This window comes from Neovison vison, chromosome 6 (assembly GCF_020171115.1).
Source record: "Neovison vison isolate M4711 chromosome 6, ASM_NN_V1, whole genome shotgun sequence".
Classification (NCBI taxonomy): Eukaryota; Metazoa; Chordata; class Mammalia; order Carnivora; family Mustelidae; genus Neogale; species Neogale vison.
The window spans coordinates 219,308,677-219,324,165 of NC_058096.1; the positions used below are offsets into that span (position 1 = coordinate 219,308,677).

Consider the following 15,489-nt stretch of genomic DNA (forward strand, 5'->3'; position numbering starts at 1 on the left):
GAAAGAACCGGAAGATTTTAGAGATAAAATAGCCCTTGTTGAAAAGAACCTAGAGCCTAGGACTGCCTAATCCTGGATAATTTGGGAAGATAGTAACATTTAGATCATTTTGTAGGGCTTTTTTTTTTTTTTTTTTGGGTATGAGGAAGCTCTTGAAACAGCTCTTTAGAATAAAGCCCTGACCCAGCCGAAGGAAGCAATTTACATTTCTGTAGTAGGGTAATTTGGCTGTGATAGAAGTGAAAGGAGTTACTTGGCGGGAAGCCTGGAGGGCCCAGGTCCCTCCAACCTAACCTGCTGGGGGGCCAGGAGATGTACCTTTGGTTGGAGAGGGATGAAAAAAAGAGGATTGGGGAGAGGCTGAGAGGAGAGTGCCCAGAGACGAGGGATTTAAGTATATGCTTTGCATATTTGTAAAAAACTGAAGCTGCTGTGGCACTTAATGCTAAAACACTGGGAGCCAGCTGGTGGGCAATGAATTCCAGGCTAAAGAATCTAGATTTTTATCTTGAAAGCCTTTGAGGGATGGGAATGGAGTGAAATTTACAGTTCTTCTGACCCGTGTGTCCCAGGAGTGGAGCAGTGAGCAAGCAGGCTTGATTGAGGACCCCAGATAGGAAAGCTGATTGTTCAGTTCATTTTTTTCTGGGTGCGGAAGGTGGATTTGTCTTATTTTGATGAGAAATCTTCCATCTAAAAGGCAAATAAGATTCAGAGTTAAGAGTATATTTAGTTAGGGAAGAAGTATTCATTTTAGAGGACTATTTGAGGGTTTAGGTGTGTGTCTGTCTGCCCCCCCCATACGTGAAGGTTGTACCGTATATTTAAAATCAGTGACTTAACCTATTCCTTTTCTAGATTAAACTTGTGACTGAATCAGAAAATTGAGAGATGGAGGTTATTTTAAAAAAAATTATATTTAGTATAGATTGCCAGTGAGGTAACATTGTGATAGCTCTGTTTTAGAACTGAAAAAAAATTTTTTAAGCAGTCGAGAAAACTTGGGTTAAGGAAATTGACTCAGAAACTAGGGGTGACCATCTAGACTCTTAAGGCCCTAGTTGTTTCCACAGTACTATCCTGGTAACCTCTTTAAACACAGTCATTGAAAGTGTTTTATTTAAACCACATTCTCTACTTTGCAATGATTTGAGTGTCTGCTGTTCTTTAAAAAGTGACTATATACTTGATACAGGATTTTTGAAGCACAGTAGATTGTGAACTGAACTTCAGAGAGGGTTCTGTATTATTTGAATGAATGCTCCAGGTCTTGACTTTGACTCTTTGGTTTTATTCATGGCTAGGCGAAGAGATACTAGTCTGCGAAGATTAGGTTGTTTCATGGACTCTCCCATGATCATGTTTTACAGTCACAGAGTTGAAAGCATTGAATTGCTCCTTTGGGCAGTCTGTAATGAGTACAGTGCCTAAGCGTCCTCAGCCACCACCCTGGTGGGCTTGTTTTAATCACTATGTCAAGGTAGAAGACTAGGAATGGATCAGTTCCCCTCAAGAAAATTACTGGTACAGAGATATATCTGTGCCCCAATTACTGGGTGCCAAGTTGTCTTTAAACCTGTAGGTGTGGATGGTCCTCTCCTTTTACAGAGGAAGGAGCTGAGGCCCAGCAAAGACCGTGGTGTTGCTGTATAGACCTGGATGTGTGGTGCTTAGTCACCTGTAGTGCTTCCCCTTTGGATATTGTGCTGGACATTGACCAAACTGCTTTTTGTTAGGTTGTTTGTTGATTCCCATAGCATCCCTGGGGGCTACCCTGGATACAGGTTATGCTGGTTTTGCTGGTAAAGAAACAGGTACGGAGCGTGAGTTGCAAGGGTGGTTTAGTGGTGGATCTGGAGCTAGAAGAATGCCAGGACTAGTGCTCTGTGCGCTGAGTGCATTAGAGAGCTCGGGGCCAAACGTAAGGGTTGATGATTCTCAGGGGACTTGTGGGGGGAGAAGGAGTCTTTGCTCTTGGGACAGGTGATCAGGATTTCAGGGTGTTGGGAGTTGCCATTTCAGACTATACTCTTCATTGAAAAACTGAAAGTGGTGAGAGTATTGAACTCTCTGAAGCGTAAGAGGGGTTAGGGATTCAGCAAATGGAGCAGTTTTTGTGGAGCAGGAACTGTCCTTATAGTTGCGGTGTTTAGGTACAGTATAATTCTCGTTCGGTGGAGCAGTGACGTGAAAAAATGGATTTTCAAAGAATGCAGTCAGTGAAATAGTTCCCAAGCCGTATTAGACATACTTCATTTTCATGACTCGGAGGTATTTACAGATATTTTAGGCTTGTGTTTTGATGTATCGTGAGGTTGATAGACTGTTAGAAAACATTTTTATTTCTGTTTGGTCTACTTAGACCTTAAGGTGGATGATTGGGTGCCAGAATAGACCGTGTTCATTGGCAGTTGGGAATTGAGAGCCAGTTAGCAAGGAGAGCATCAGTAAGAGATTTAGCTGGCCTAGGTAGGTCTCTTACTGTGGTTTCCGTTGCTTTGAAAGATTCCATATTTGATACTTTATGTTGGAGTTACAAGTAAGTTATTGGGTCAGGTTTGAAATTTAATGAACGTAAGTGGAAACTTAAAAAATTGTATTCTTGGCACAATATGCTGTACATAATGGAAATGCGCAGCACAAGTGTCAATATTGTGAATCCCTCACTGAGTCAAGGTAATAAATGTGTCCATGACCCCCAGCAATTTTTTCTCACTCTGTAATCTTCTCAGTCCTCTGTTTCTCCATCCCCAGGCAGCATTTCTGTCCAGGGGACATTTGGAAGCGTCTTGGAGATATTTTTGATTTTTACCTTCAGGACTGAAGGATTGATTGAGTTGCTACTAAGATCTCTCGGGTAGAAGTTGGGGATGCACGTGGCAGACCCACAGAACAGAGCTGTTGTCCCAGAATGTAGTGCTGAGGTTGAGAAACCCTGCTGTGGATTAATTTGCCAGATTAGATTTTCTCAAATATAAAATTTTATATGATGGTATCATAGTGTATTGTAACCCTTTTGTTTGGTTTCTTTGAGTGTTTCTTGTTGCATGTAGTTATTAACGTTTTGTTGCTGAGAAGTATTTCAATTTACGGATCTACTGCAACTTCGTTTTTCATTTACTTGTTTAGTACATAGATAGCTGGGTTTGGGACATTACAAGTAGTGTTGCTGTGAACACTTAAGGTTCAAGTTTTTGTATGGATATACACTTTCTCTTGGAAAAGTATCTAGCTGCAGATGATTGAGTCATATGGTAGGTGTGTATTTAACCTTTTTAATGTATATAATTAAATTTGGGGTGTTTGGGATTGAGCAGTTTTGTCAGTGTTGTCAAAATATAATCTTAAGAAAATGTACTTCTTGGGGGCACCTGGGTGGCTCAGTGGGTTAAGCCTCTGCCTTCGGCTCAGGTCATGATCTCAGGGTCCTGGGATCGAGTCCCACCTCGGGCTCTCAGTGGGGAGCCTGCGCACCGCCCCCCCCTGCCTGCTTGTGATCTGTTTGTCAGATAGATAAATAAAATCTTCAAACCACGTGGAAACAAACCAAAGAACGTACTTTTAAAAAGCTTTTGGAGTTAAGTGTTGTAAATATCTTGGGGCTAGAGAAGACTATTCCTGAAATTTTATCCTGAAGACAAATGAGAAAATGGGATTGGATATTTCATTTTATTTTACTTTTTTCAGATTTTTATTTATTTGGCAGAGAGAGAGAGCAGGAGAGGGAATATAAGCAGAGGGAGTAGGAGAGGGAGAAGCAGGCTTCCCATTAAGCAGGGAGCCAGAGGAGCCTAGTGCGAGGCTTGATCCCAGAACCCTGAGATCATGGCCTGAGCTGAAGGCAGATGCATGATGACATTTTTATTTTACTTTAAAAATATATATATTTTTTAAGATTTTATTTATTTGACAGGGATCACAAATAAGCAGAGAGGCAAGTGGGGGCCGGGGGGAGGAGGACCCTGGGATCATGACCTGAGCTGAAGGCAGAGGCTTAACCCACTGAGCCACCCAGGCGCCCCTGGACATTTTTAAAAACTTTTCAAGATACCACTCTTAGAACTCTGTTAGCTGTATTTGAATATGTACATTGAGTGAGATATCTTTGAGGGTGGTTTACAATTCTGTGTTAAGAAGGATTAGTGGTATAGAGATTATTTAAGAAAAAATAAAGATTTAGAAAGGGGCATTTGGCTGGCCCAGTTGGTAGAACATGTGATTCTTGATCTCAGGGTTGTGAGTTCAAGCCCCACATTGGGCATAGAGATTACTTTAAAAAAAAAAAAAAAAAAGAAAAAAGGTTGCTGTTGATCACTGAGTTTATGAAAATGTAAATTTTTTAAGAAGCTGGAAGTGACGAGATAGTTCTCACTCCATTTACTTGGGATGAAACTTCTCAGACAGTGGAAATGATTAGCCAGAGGAGGATTTGGGTAGAGTGCTGTGCTCACATCTTGGACGTAATCCATATGAGCTGCTTTCTTTATGGTGAGCCATGTGATGTGGATTAACCCCAAACCAGATACCCAGCTTCTGTGGTTAGACTGGGTAGCTAGCCTATTCTTAGCCATAATTATCTGCAGAATATGGGCTGGATACTTTGTTACCTGCTTTGACTGTAATTAGTTATTTATATATTTTGTAACTGATAGATGAGGTAAGCAGATGTGTGAAAACACAGACTGGGACTATTTCGGTGTCCTGGACCTTGTGTCAGAATAATGGTTTTTAATGTAATTAATTATAGAGTCTGTGGGTTTCAAAAGACCAGTTATATTAAAATATGTTTCTATCCACAGACCCTCTCTGGAGGTCCATGGTTGGTGCTCTGCATTTTATGAATTTTTACTAACACTTGCCTTCTTATCTGCCAGGAGCAAGAGACATGTTGGCAAATACACTCTGTCTGGCAGACTTCGGTGTGGAGCTTTCATACGGAGTAGACAGGTGGCCTCTGTGATGGTTGAGGGTTTCCTTTGAGATCTGCTTGTGCTGTGCAGCCAGACTGAGGAGGATCTGTTATTAACTTGGGGTAGACAGAGTAGAATTCTAGGAATTTGTGGATTCCAGTAGCTGTATCCCTCCATATCTGCTAGCGTCTGTGAAGGAAGTCTGTTTATTGCATGTTGATACGTGTGAAATCATGAGGAAATTGCCTTCCTTACTTTTGCCTAGGAGGATACCTTCACTGGGTTACCACTTAGAACCCTTGTGTTTGGATTGGAGGGACCAAAAGGGGGAAAAAAAAAAACCCAAAACCTTAGGGTTACAAAAAGTTGCTAACTTTAAAAATTTTCCAAGTGGAGCGGCTGGCTGACTTAGTTGGTAGAGCATGTGACTTTTGATCTCAGGGTCCTGAGGTTAAGCCCCACATAGCTTACTTAAAAAAAAAAAAATTATTTTTTAGATCCAAGTAAATAATGTTATAAGAACAAAGTCCTCTAGCTGTCATCTCGTATTTGAACATTACCTCTCCCACACAAGGAAGACATATCCTAGAATAAATATCAGCCCTTTAATTAAATAAAGGTAGGCATATAAATCATTAATAACATAATCTTGGCTTTTTGTTTTTCCATTTTTGTCATGGATCACAAAGTCTCTGCTAGGCTCTGTGGTTTGGGAGTTGGCTGGATTTTCACTGGTGGAAAGCATAGGGGTTGTTAAGCAGAAAGTGCAGGACACAGTGCAGGAAGTGGAGGAACTTCTGTGTCTGCCACATCCCAGTTGTTTCTGGTCCCCTCTCACTGGTGTCTGCCTGTGGTCACTGCACCTGAGTGGGCAGCTCATGGAATAGCTTCACTTGGCCCGCCCATGTGTGGTCCCTGGGCGGCGTGCAGCGATCCATTTCTCTGTGCTGTGGCCTAAGCTTCCAGCCTGACGTCTGGTTCTGTGTTTTTGGAAGTTAGCTTTTCTTCTGAAACTTATGTCCTGTCCTAACTTAAACCGAATTTGTATCTGTGGAGCTTAGAAATGAAGTGTTAGTGTGGAGATGCCGGACACACAAAGGTAAAGAATATTACAGGTAAAGCCATGCTGAAAAAGCAGGCAGCCTTAGATGAAGGTGGGATCTTTTCCTGGGTGTTGTCTTAACTATTGGGTCGGTTAGACTTCAGTTTTCCTAGGGTGGTATAGAAAATGGCTGTTTTCTGGTAAAAACAAAACAAACTTCCTTATTGTGGTAAAAAATATAAATATAAAATTTGTCATTTTAACCATTTTAAGTGTACAGTTCAGTGGCAGTAAATGCTGTGTTGTGCACTGTACCACTATCCATTTTCAGAGCTTTATCATCCCAAACAGAAACTCTCATCCGTGAAAACAGTAACTCCCCATTCCCACCTCCCCCAAGCTTCTGGTAACCTCTCTTCTGTCTCTATGCCTGGCTTATTTTGCTTAGTATAGTGTTTTCAGACTTCATCGGTGTTGGAGCAGCTATCAGCAAGCATTTCATGCCTTTTGTGGCTGGATAATATTCCATTGTATGGCTATACCACATTTTCTCGATTCTCTTCATCTGTTGGTGGGCACTTGGGTTGTTTCCACCTCTTGGCTATTAAGAAGAATCCTGCTGTGTGGCGTACAAGTATGTGCTCCTTCACTTCTCTGGATCTGTACTGCCGGAGTGGAATTGTTGGGTCATATGGTAATTGTGTGTTCTCACTTTTTGAGTGACTGCCCAAATTTTCTGTAGTGGCTGCACCATTTTATATTCCTATTTAAAGAAAAATTTTTCCCCCCAGAACAAAATGATAATTTTCTTTGTGAGGTTAAAATTGGTTGGGCCTATAGGCACCAGCTCATTTCTGTTCCATATAGTCTTGCAAATCTTTCCTTCTCTTTTCCTGTTTCTGGCATGAAGTTAAAGCACTTTGGGCCAGGAGTTGGCCTCTTTTTCCCATCTCTGTTAAAGCCCCTAGGAATGTATGAAGGCATAGGAGGGCAGTTTCTCGGGAATGGCTTCTTGATAAGTGGGTTTTAAGGAGTGCACTACTGTACCTTTCTGTTCTATGAGCACTTGAGTTTGAATGTGTCAGATCAAAGTCATTATTAGTCTTGTGTTGGATGTAACTGTGTGGAATTGTAAACCTGGCAAATCAAATACTGTCTTTCATATTGTGCTAACATATGGACCCTTTTTTTCCCTTCGAATTCAGTGAAGGAGAGCGACCTACTCAGAATGAGAAGAGGAAGGAGAAAAACATAAAAAGAGGAGGCAATCGCTTTGAGCCATATGCCAATCCAACTAAAAGATACAGAGCCTTCATTACAAACATACCTTTTGATGTGAAATGGCAGTCACTTAAAGACCTGGTTAAAGAAAAAGGTAATGGTACTGGTGGTCGAGTAGGGTAAGAAGGTTGATGTGTCATCTTTTCTGTGGCTAATTCCTTGGTTATTTTTTTGTCAGTGGAAGTTGATCTGGGTAGAGCATGTGTTCTGTCCACGCTTGAGAGTTAAGCCGCTTTACCCACCCTACTTTTTTGTGTGGTCATGCACCCGTGTGTCAAACAGGGTGGTTTGTATGGTCCTTTGGCCTACAAATGATTTTACTGGCTTAATATGGTTAATAGGGCTTTGATTAAGCTTGAGGGGAACCTCTTTGTGTTGAGGAAATTTTTTGATTTCTTCATATTAGGTGGGAGAGGTTTTTCCTTTAAAAATTTTTTTTAAAGCTTTTCAATTCTGGAGGGAAGTTAGTTTGTTTAAATTTTGTGGATGTCTTCCTGGGATCAAAATTTGGTAGTTGGAACTTGTGCTGCTCAGATTCTAAATTCTAAACCATTAGCTTGTATTTAAACTGTTAGGCTTTTTCCCTGGGCAGAAACCTGGGTTAGATCGGCAATCGGAGAGCTCCAGATAAGGCATCTGCTACATGATGCTTTGCTTTCAGGCGCACTTCGGTAGCGGCCCAGTGTCCAGATTCTGGCCTCGGGCAGGGGAAGCAACTGAAGCTCTGCTGCCACCAGGAGGTCCTAGGAGGCTGGTTGTCCCTGTGGTCCTCTGCCTCACCCCCTGTGCACACCATGTGTATCCTCTTTCTTTCCACATTCTTGTTCTGTGCTTTTGTCTTCCTTTCTTTCCTGATTCTTGGCCCTGCTGGTGGCACTCAGGGCTAAAGAGATTGCTCAGCCCTGGTTAGACAAAACTACTGATAGAGAACAATGTGTCTGATGCCTTGAGGTCTCCAAGGGAAACCTAGAATCAAATTACCCTTAAATGGAGTCTTTTTGAAGGACTGAAAGGTATTGGTTTTCTGGAGCATTCATAATGAAAAGAGATTCAAGCTTGAATTGTCAAATGATTAACATTCAGTGGCAGAGATGCCACTTGGATAGGCCATTTTGGTATGTGTACTGGTGCTCCCAGCATTGGGTTTTGAAATTACTACTGGCCCATTGCCATCATTGTCCCATCATTTAATTTGACCATGACATGCCAGAAGCACTAGGCACCGTGAACTTCTCTGTACATTCATGTAGGCTGCTCCCATGTAGTAGTTTTCCAGATAACCTGGATGGAAAAACGTTTGGTGTGAGATTTGTTTTCCTGCCTTGATCAGCCAAATCATTCCTGCCAATGCTCCTAGGGCAAGAGTGAAGTTTCTTCTTTTCGTCTGAAGGGCGTGTCATGTGGCATCCCAGATGCAGTGTTCTTGGTTTTTGGGACTGCTGCTTCAATACAAGCTTAGAATTTCTGTACAGTACAGTTGGGTCTCATTCGAATTAGTTTTGGAATAACCCCCAAATTTGTGTTCTCGTGATTTGGTTGAACCGCTGAATTGATACTTCCATTGATAATAAGGTATAGTAGTTCCAAGAACCAGGAATGTGGCTTTGAAAACGCAATTGTTAGAATTTTGTACGAGATTGCAGGCCAAATTATTTTTTTATTTTTAGGAGTGTGTGAACCAGTTTTGGGACATGATGGATAAAGTAGGTGACATTTTTACTGCTTTACCATTCAGTAATTCAGTTTTGGAAGCCTTAAAGCTGGTAGCAGCAGCAGCCATGACGTTTCTGGATGTAGAAGCAGTTCACCTCAATTTCCTATTAAGTGCGGGGCCAGCCTGGTGGTTTACTTGGATCCTTCCAAACTGGTTCTCATATTCCCCGGCATACTGCTGCGAATGCCCTGGCTCAGCCCTTTCAGTGTATTTTTTGGTGGTGTAATTTAGAATTACAGGTGTGCAGTAAATAAGTTATTTTAAACAAATCTTAAAATGTTCTTGTTTAGAGCTCCCCTGTATAGGTTAAATTAATTATTTTTCTGTTTAAATTACTTGTACTGTGGGTGAAAGTTTCATAAGAGAATTTTTTTATGGTAATGCTTCTGTTCAGCATGTGAGGTCTGAAGAAATTTACTGTTCACATACACAGGTCTCTTCAAAAATGTCCTCCTTTTTCTGTTAGGTTTAAAATTGCATTTATTCATGTCTTGGCAAAAAGATAATATGTTTAGTTGGTTATCGGAAATCTTGAAGCCTGTTGTAAGTTTTCGTTTTTTGAAGACTTGTTACTGCAGCTGGGGGCACTTAGCACCCTAAAAGTCTCAAGGTCACCTCCAGAGTGGGCCACCTGTGGATACCTGACTTACTACAACTCTGCCACTTTATTGGTCTGCATCTTAAGAGTTCTGTTATTTCAGGAAACCAGCGGAATAAGCTAGAATTAGTTGTCTTCAACTTAAAGGTCTAGAAAGTGTCCTGTTAATGCCACACTGTCTAACTGCTGCCTCTCAGAAGTGGACTAGTAGCTTCCAAGTGGCAAGAAAGGAGCTTTTCTAAGGCTAACCATGCCTAAGATGCCTCATGGACCCCTTCCTAATTCCTGATCTTCCCCCCTTCTTGGCCACCGAGTGTATATATGCTGTCTTAAATTTGAACATTTAGCAACATTCTAGGAGATCCTATTAATGATACAGTGATAGTGTGAATTGGTCACTTTATTTTTGCTCCTGGATGGGATCACAGAGCTTGTCTGGGGCCCAGCTGTTTGGTGGCAGTATCATGAAATCAGCACTGATGAATTTAAAGAATTTAAAGAGAATTTAAAGTATTGAGAACTTTGTTTTGTTCTGAGCCAGGCTACCCCCCCCTTTTTTTTTTGGGTCATGCACCGCCCCCTCCCTCCCCCGGCAAGTTTTGGATGTGGATTAAACAGCTTTCATAGCTTGTAGAATCACGTGAGCTTTGCCCTTCCTGCTCTAAGTGTCCTCATGGAACAGAGGAAGGGTTTCTGTTGGCCTTCCTTTTGATCATGCTGATTTTTTAACGGAGATAGTACATGGGACAAATGGTTGCTGTGAACACCACAGAGTTGCTAAATTGAAAAAAAAAAAATTGAGAGCTGGTGTAATTGGAGATCAGGATTGGAGATTGTCACGTCAAGTTTGCAGATGCTTTCACAGTCTCACAGCCTCCCTGATTTTCATCACTGGAGACAGATTGGGATCACATGAAAAGTGTTTGACCTTAAGGACTAGGTGAAAAAGGTGACCTCGGGAATTTTAAACTTTCATGTTGTGCTGCATTACTGCGAAGTCGTCTGTGGGTGAAGAAAGCTCGTTATTGGGCTGCTTATTCTCCTGACCTAGCCAGGGAGTTGGCACCATGGAGGTGGGGCATTTGTAAAGAGACAGGCCTGAGCTGGACCTGCAGTGAGTAAACATGGGAGCACCATGTGAGGAATAAAGGAACATCAGTGGTGGAGTTTGCTCTCAATCCCAAGTTGACCAGCAGTCAGTTTAACTTGTGTAAGCAAAGATTTCTTTAAGCACTTAATCCTCTGTCTTCATTTAATAGATCGCCTTTTTTTTTTTTTAAAAGATATATTTATTTTGAGCGAGTGCGCGTGAGAGAGTGCGTGTGCTGGGGCAGAGGCAGTGGGGGAGAGAGTCTCGGGTGGACTCCACATGCGGAGTGTGGAATACTAATGTGGGGCCTGGTCCCTTGGCCCTGTGATCATGACCTGAGCCAAAACCACGAGTTGGACACTTAACCCACTGAGCCACCCTGGGGCCCCTGATGGGATTGTTTTAAGTAAATTTCAAATTCCAGCTGATTAGGAAACAGGCTCAGAGAGCAACCGTAGTCCAAAATAAAGTGTCTGTTGGCTCTTGAAGACAACCTACATTGTGGGGTTGTGGAGCTAAAGTTTCTTTTCTTTCTGTCTTTTTTTTTTTTGGAAAGATTTTATTTATTTATTTGAGTGAGAGAGAGCGAGCGCATGAGCAGAGAGAGGGTCGGAGGGAGAAGCAGACTCCCTGCAGGGCTGGGAGCCCAATGCAGGACTTGATCCTGGGACTCCAGGACCATGACCTGAGCCAAAGGCAGAGGCTCAACCAACAGGCGCCCTAAACTTTATTTATTTTTTATTTAATAAAAATCCATCATATCTAGTCTCTTTGTTCCTTCATATTTTCCTTTTTTTGAAAATTCAGCCTGCATTTTGTGAAGACCTGTTACGCTAACACATTTGTGTCTGTGGGCAACTTGGGTTGTCCCTGCCCCACCAACCTAGTAGTGAGTGCTCTTCTGTCACTGTGGAAGTAGGAGCAGGAATGGGCTCACTAATTTTCTAACTTGTCCATAAATCAAGTAGTCCTTCTGTAGAGTAATTATTTTGCCAGGTTTCAGGTTGTCTGTATATTAAAGACACAAGCTTTCCAAATTAAAATAGGCATCTGTTCTGTGCACCCATCTAAGCATGGCCACCTAAGGGGTGTGTGTGATAACGTACCCTGCTCTGTGGAGCCTTCTGCCTCCACCCTCGCCTTTAAATTGTAGGCCTTTCCACATAGGAATTCTCTTCAGTGAAGCTTTGTCCTCTGTCCTCCCTCTCTGTTTTTGGTCCATTTCAAAGGAAATGAGAATACAGACACAAGTAGTGTTTGTTACAAAAAATATGTGCAGTTATGTTAAATCACAGTAGCTCCGAGTGACCGCCTGACTTTTTGGGTTACTTGTTCATTCTGCTTATCCTCTCGATGTGTTTTATGCTTGAGGCGGTGTTTTTAATCATGTAAATGTTGGTTAAAGGTGATTTGTTGAAGCATTTTAAAATCAAGGTAGGTAAAAACATTGGGCATTAGATTTTACAGTTTTAGTTCTTTCATTTAGATGTTTTGATATTCAAAGCTGCAGTAGAATTTCCAAGAGCCTTCTTTTGGAAGATCCCATCCATGTCTAGGAAGGGAGAGGAGCAACAGTAGTTTTCCATCAGTAACCTGAGAGTTCCATTTGGGCGAGACTGTTCCTGCTACCAGTTTATTAACTCTGCCTCTCAGTCCTAACTCGTGTGCTCTGGTTGATTTGGTCTTTCAAACTTCCTTTCTAGGTGGCAAATTTCACCTTCAGTGTTTTGTTGCCAGTTGTACTGACTACATCAAACAGGTCTTTTGTTTAATATCTAACAGAGAGGTGGTCTGCTAGTATCTTCCTACAGGGAAGTATGAACTAGCGCTTCCTGCAGGTCCTGTAACCCTGATTTGCTTACATCTCTGAATTGATGTGGACTCTCAGGGTAGAGGTTGGGAATGCATGAGGGACCTGGTTACTATTGATGCTCTCTTGGGAACACTACTACTCCAGCTAGAGCCACAGCAGCTGCCCAACCTGTGGCTAACCTGATAGGATGGAGGGTTTTTTAAATGTAAATTTGTTGTTTTTACCAAACAACGATGCCATGTGGGGAAACACAAAAAGGGATATTTTAAGCAAAGTTTTGGTGCAGAGGATTGAAGTTGGATGTGTGCCATCACTAGAATGTTAGATGGAAAAAGTCCCAATTTCTAAACCTAGCTTTTTGGAAAAAAAAAGTTTGGTTTGGACTTGCTTGGTGTCTAGGTTGCAGTCAGTGACAGCTTTATGGACACAGACTAGAAATTTAAAAATGCAACAGTATTTGAATTCCGACAACGTAGTTACAGTTGTCTTGAGTTAGATATTGTGATGATTCATTTTTAAGGTTACTAGATGGTATTTAACAGCTTGTAGAAAATAAATTTGAGGTCTCTTCACTGTATTGACACTATTTGGCATTTTATCAAAGTGGAGATAAGGCTGTTGGTCCTCAAATGGCTGCTGCTGTTGAAATGAATGGCTTTTTAAAAACATGGCCTCAGGAATGACTGCACCTTTTTTGGAATCGCTTTACTTTTGTAAGAGTAAAATAAAGCCAATTTGTATGTCTGTCCCTTGGCTACGATCATTTTCTTTTTGCCCAACTGGAGTGCATCCTCCAAAAGTGAAATTATACCAGTCCCTATTTCTTTTTTTTTTTTCATTTCTTTGCACTGATTCTCTCTCCTTCCTGTTTTGTGCAAAGTGCTGGTTTGGTTCTGTAACAGTCCAAGAAAGGACAAGGGGAGGTGACTTTGAACACTTGTCCTTCATGTTGTCAACTGCAGTGCAGATATATTAGTAATAAATATGCCCTTAAAATTGTCAATTTTATCTTAAAAGTAATTTTATCTTACATTTAAATCTTCCCTTGCTATTATTTTAAAATCCTCATAATTCGAATTCCTTTGAGCAAAGGAATTAGAATAGGCGCAACTTGAGGCCATTAAGAGGTTTACTTTTACCCTTGTACTGTTGAACCAAACTTGAATACAGAATTGGAGAAGGCTTTACTACCATAAAAATAATCTTTAAAAAACAAAACAAAACAAAACAAAAAAGGATATTCCTGAGGACAGAAGCACTTTCTTGACTCTGGAGAGCCTGCTTAAGAGATTTTCTCCAAGTTAACACTAAATTTCTGTTCTTTTTGTGCCATCTTCAAGTTCAGCAGCCATTTTGGTGGTTGTCTTCTTGATGGGTTCTAACATCTGGTCATGGTGGTCATGAATTGGCAATCCAAACCTTGAGGAAAATCTGCGAAATCTTTTGAAATTCTTTATTTTCTGCCCCTCTCCCCCTTATGTAGTTCAGAATTACGTGAATCTTAACTTGTCTAGTTGCAAACTGAGCTCTACATTTGCATTTATCTGTGTCTCTCAATGGGGAGGTTGAGAAAGCAGGAAGAAAAAAGCCTGGCTTGTTAATGCACTGAAGAGAATCCAGATGCTGCTCTGGTTTATGATCAGATACCGGAACTTCTAACTTCTGGCAGTTCTGGAGCTTGGGGCCGTGTGCAGGACCAGCTACAGATTTTGTGGAGCCCCATGCAAAATGAAAACGGGAGGCCTCTTGTTAAAATATTAAGGATTTCAAGATTAACATCAGAGGATTAAACCAAGTGCGAGGCCCTCCTCTAAGTGCAGGGCCATGTGCAGTTAGTCGCACGGGTTGTACTTGTGTGGCTGGCCACACCATGTGGCGCCTTTGAGCATATACACACTTGCACGGCCTTGTAGTTAGTATCTGAGCTCAGTTCAGTGGCTTTGCAGCTTGTGCGCTGCTTACCTGCTTTCACCGTAGAAGTATATTGTGTAAAATGTTTGCCTCCCTTTCTCAAAAAAAGTGAAGCACGCAGACTTCTTTCCTATAGATTTGGATTGCCTCTAGTCATGAGTGAGTATTTCAGACAGGGAAGGTGATATGGAAATCTGTGGTAATAGCTTGTTTGTGGTGGGAGGAAAATCAAGGACATAATTGTTAACGAGTCTCACCTACTTTTACTGCACACCTGTAATGCCTAGTTTGGTGGTTTAGAGAATATGGAGTGTTTCTGGGCTTTCTTATAAGGCAGAGGCTCCATACAAGGTTGCTGATGATTGTTCTAAATTCCCATTGTTTTCTTGGCTTTTCTCCCTTGGTTTATGTGTCGTCTGGAAACTGATTTGTAGTTGGTGAGGTAACATACGTGGAGCTCTTAATGGACGCTGAAGGAAAGTCAAGGGTAAGTGTCTGAGAGAATTTCTTCTGTGGATTTACTACTTGAAAAATGTAACTGTATGGTGGCGTGGAATCGAATGAAATCAGGAAGGCAGTGAGTGCTCACGTTACAGTAGCTATGTTTGATTTTGCCAAACATTTGAGTGGGGTGGGAGGGGATTTGCAAACGGGAGTCCCGCTTTTCCAAATGGCTGGCCAAAGAGCTTTTTGGTATTCTGTTTGGATGCCCAATTTGGATAACTGGGGACCAATAGCAGCATTGTCTCTTTGTTAACAGAGGAATTGGCTGTGTGTGAATTATGCATGGAATTTTAGCGGTGGTATATTAATGTAAAACGTGTGTTTTTGTCTAGAAAATGTTACTCTTGGTCGTTTGCTGAATTTGAAAGTTGTGTGAACCAAAGATTCCGAAAAGTCGCCTTTGTGCCAGTAAATTGTAAAACAAATATTAAAACCTGAACGTTTAAAATTGGCCTAGTTTAAAGAGAAAATAAATTATTTTGTTGTGCAATAGAATGGCTTAGAACAATCAAAGGATGAGCTTTAATTTATGGAAGGGATGGATTTAGGAGGAGTATGATAAGGAATTGATTTGAGTACAGAGAAGCAGATCTAAAGTTTGTGTGATTTCTTGGAGAACCTGAATT

The 15,489-nt window shown here is 41.4% G+C and overlaps 1 protein-coding gene across 9 annotated transcripts in view; it reads left to right on the top strand.

Annotated features, from left to right (window-relative positions):
• HNRNPM (heterogeneous nuclear ribonucleoprotein M) overlaps positions 1 to 15,489 on the top strand; it is a 40,627-nt gene that overhangs the window by 1,896 nt on the left and 23,242 nt on the right. For all 9 annotated transcript variants that reach the window (XM_044254378.1, XM_044254377.1, XM_044254379.1 and 6 more), the window contains exons 2-3: positions 7,158 to 7,327; positions 14,794 to 14,846. In XM_044254378.1, coding sequence (XP_044110313.1) covers positions 7,158 to 7,327; positions 14,794 to 14,846 — 223 coding nt within the window. The remainder of the gene's footprint in view (positions 1 to 7,157; positions 7,328 to 14,793; positions 14,847 to 15,489) is intronic.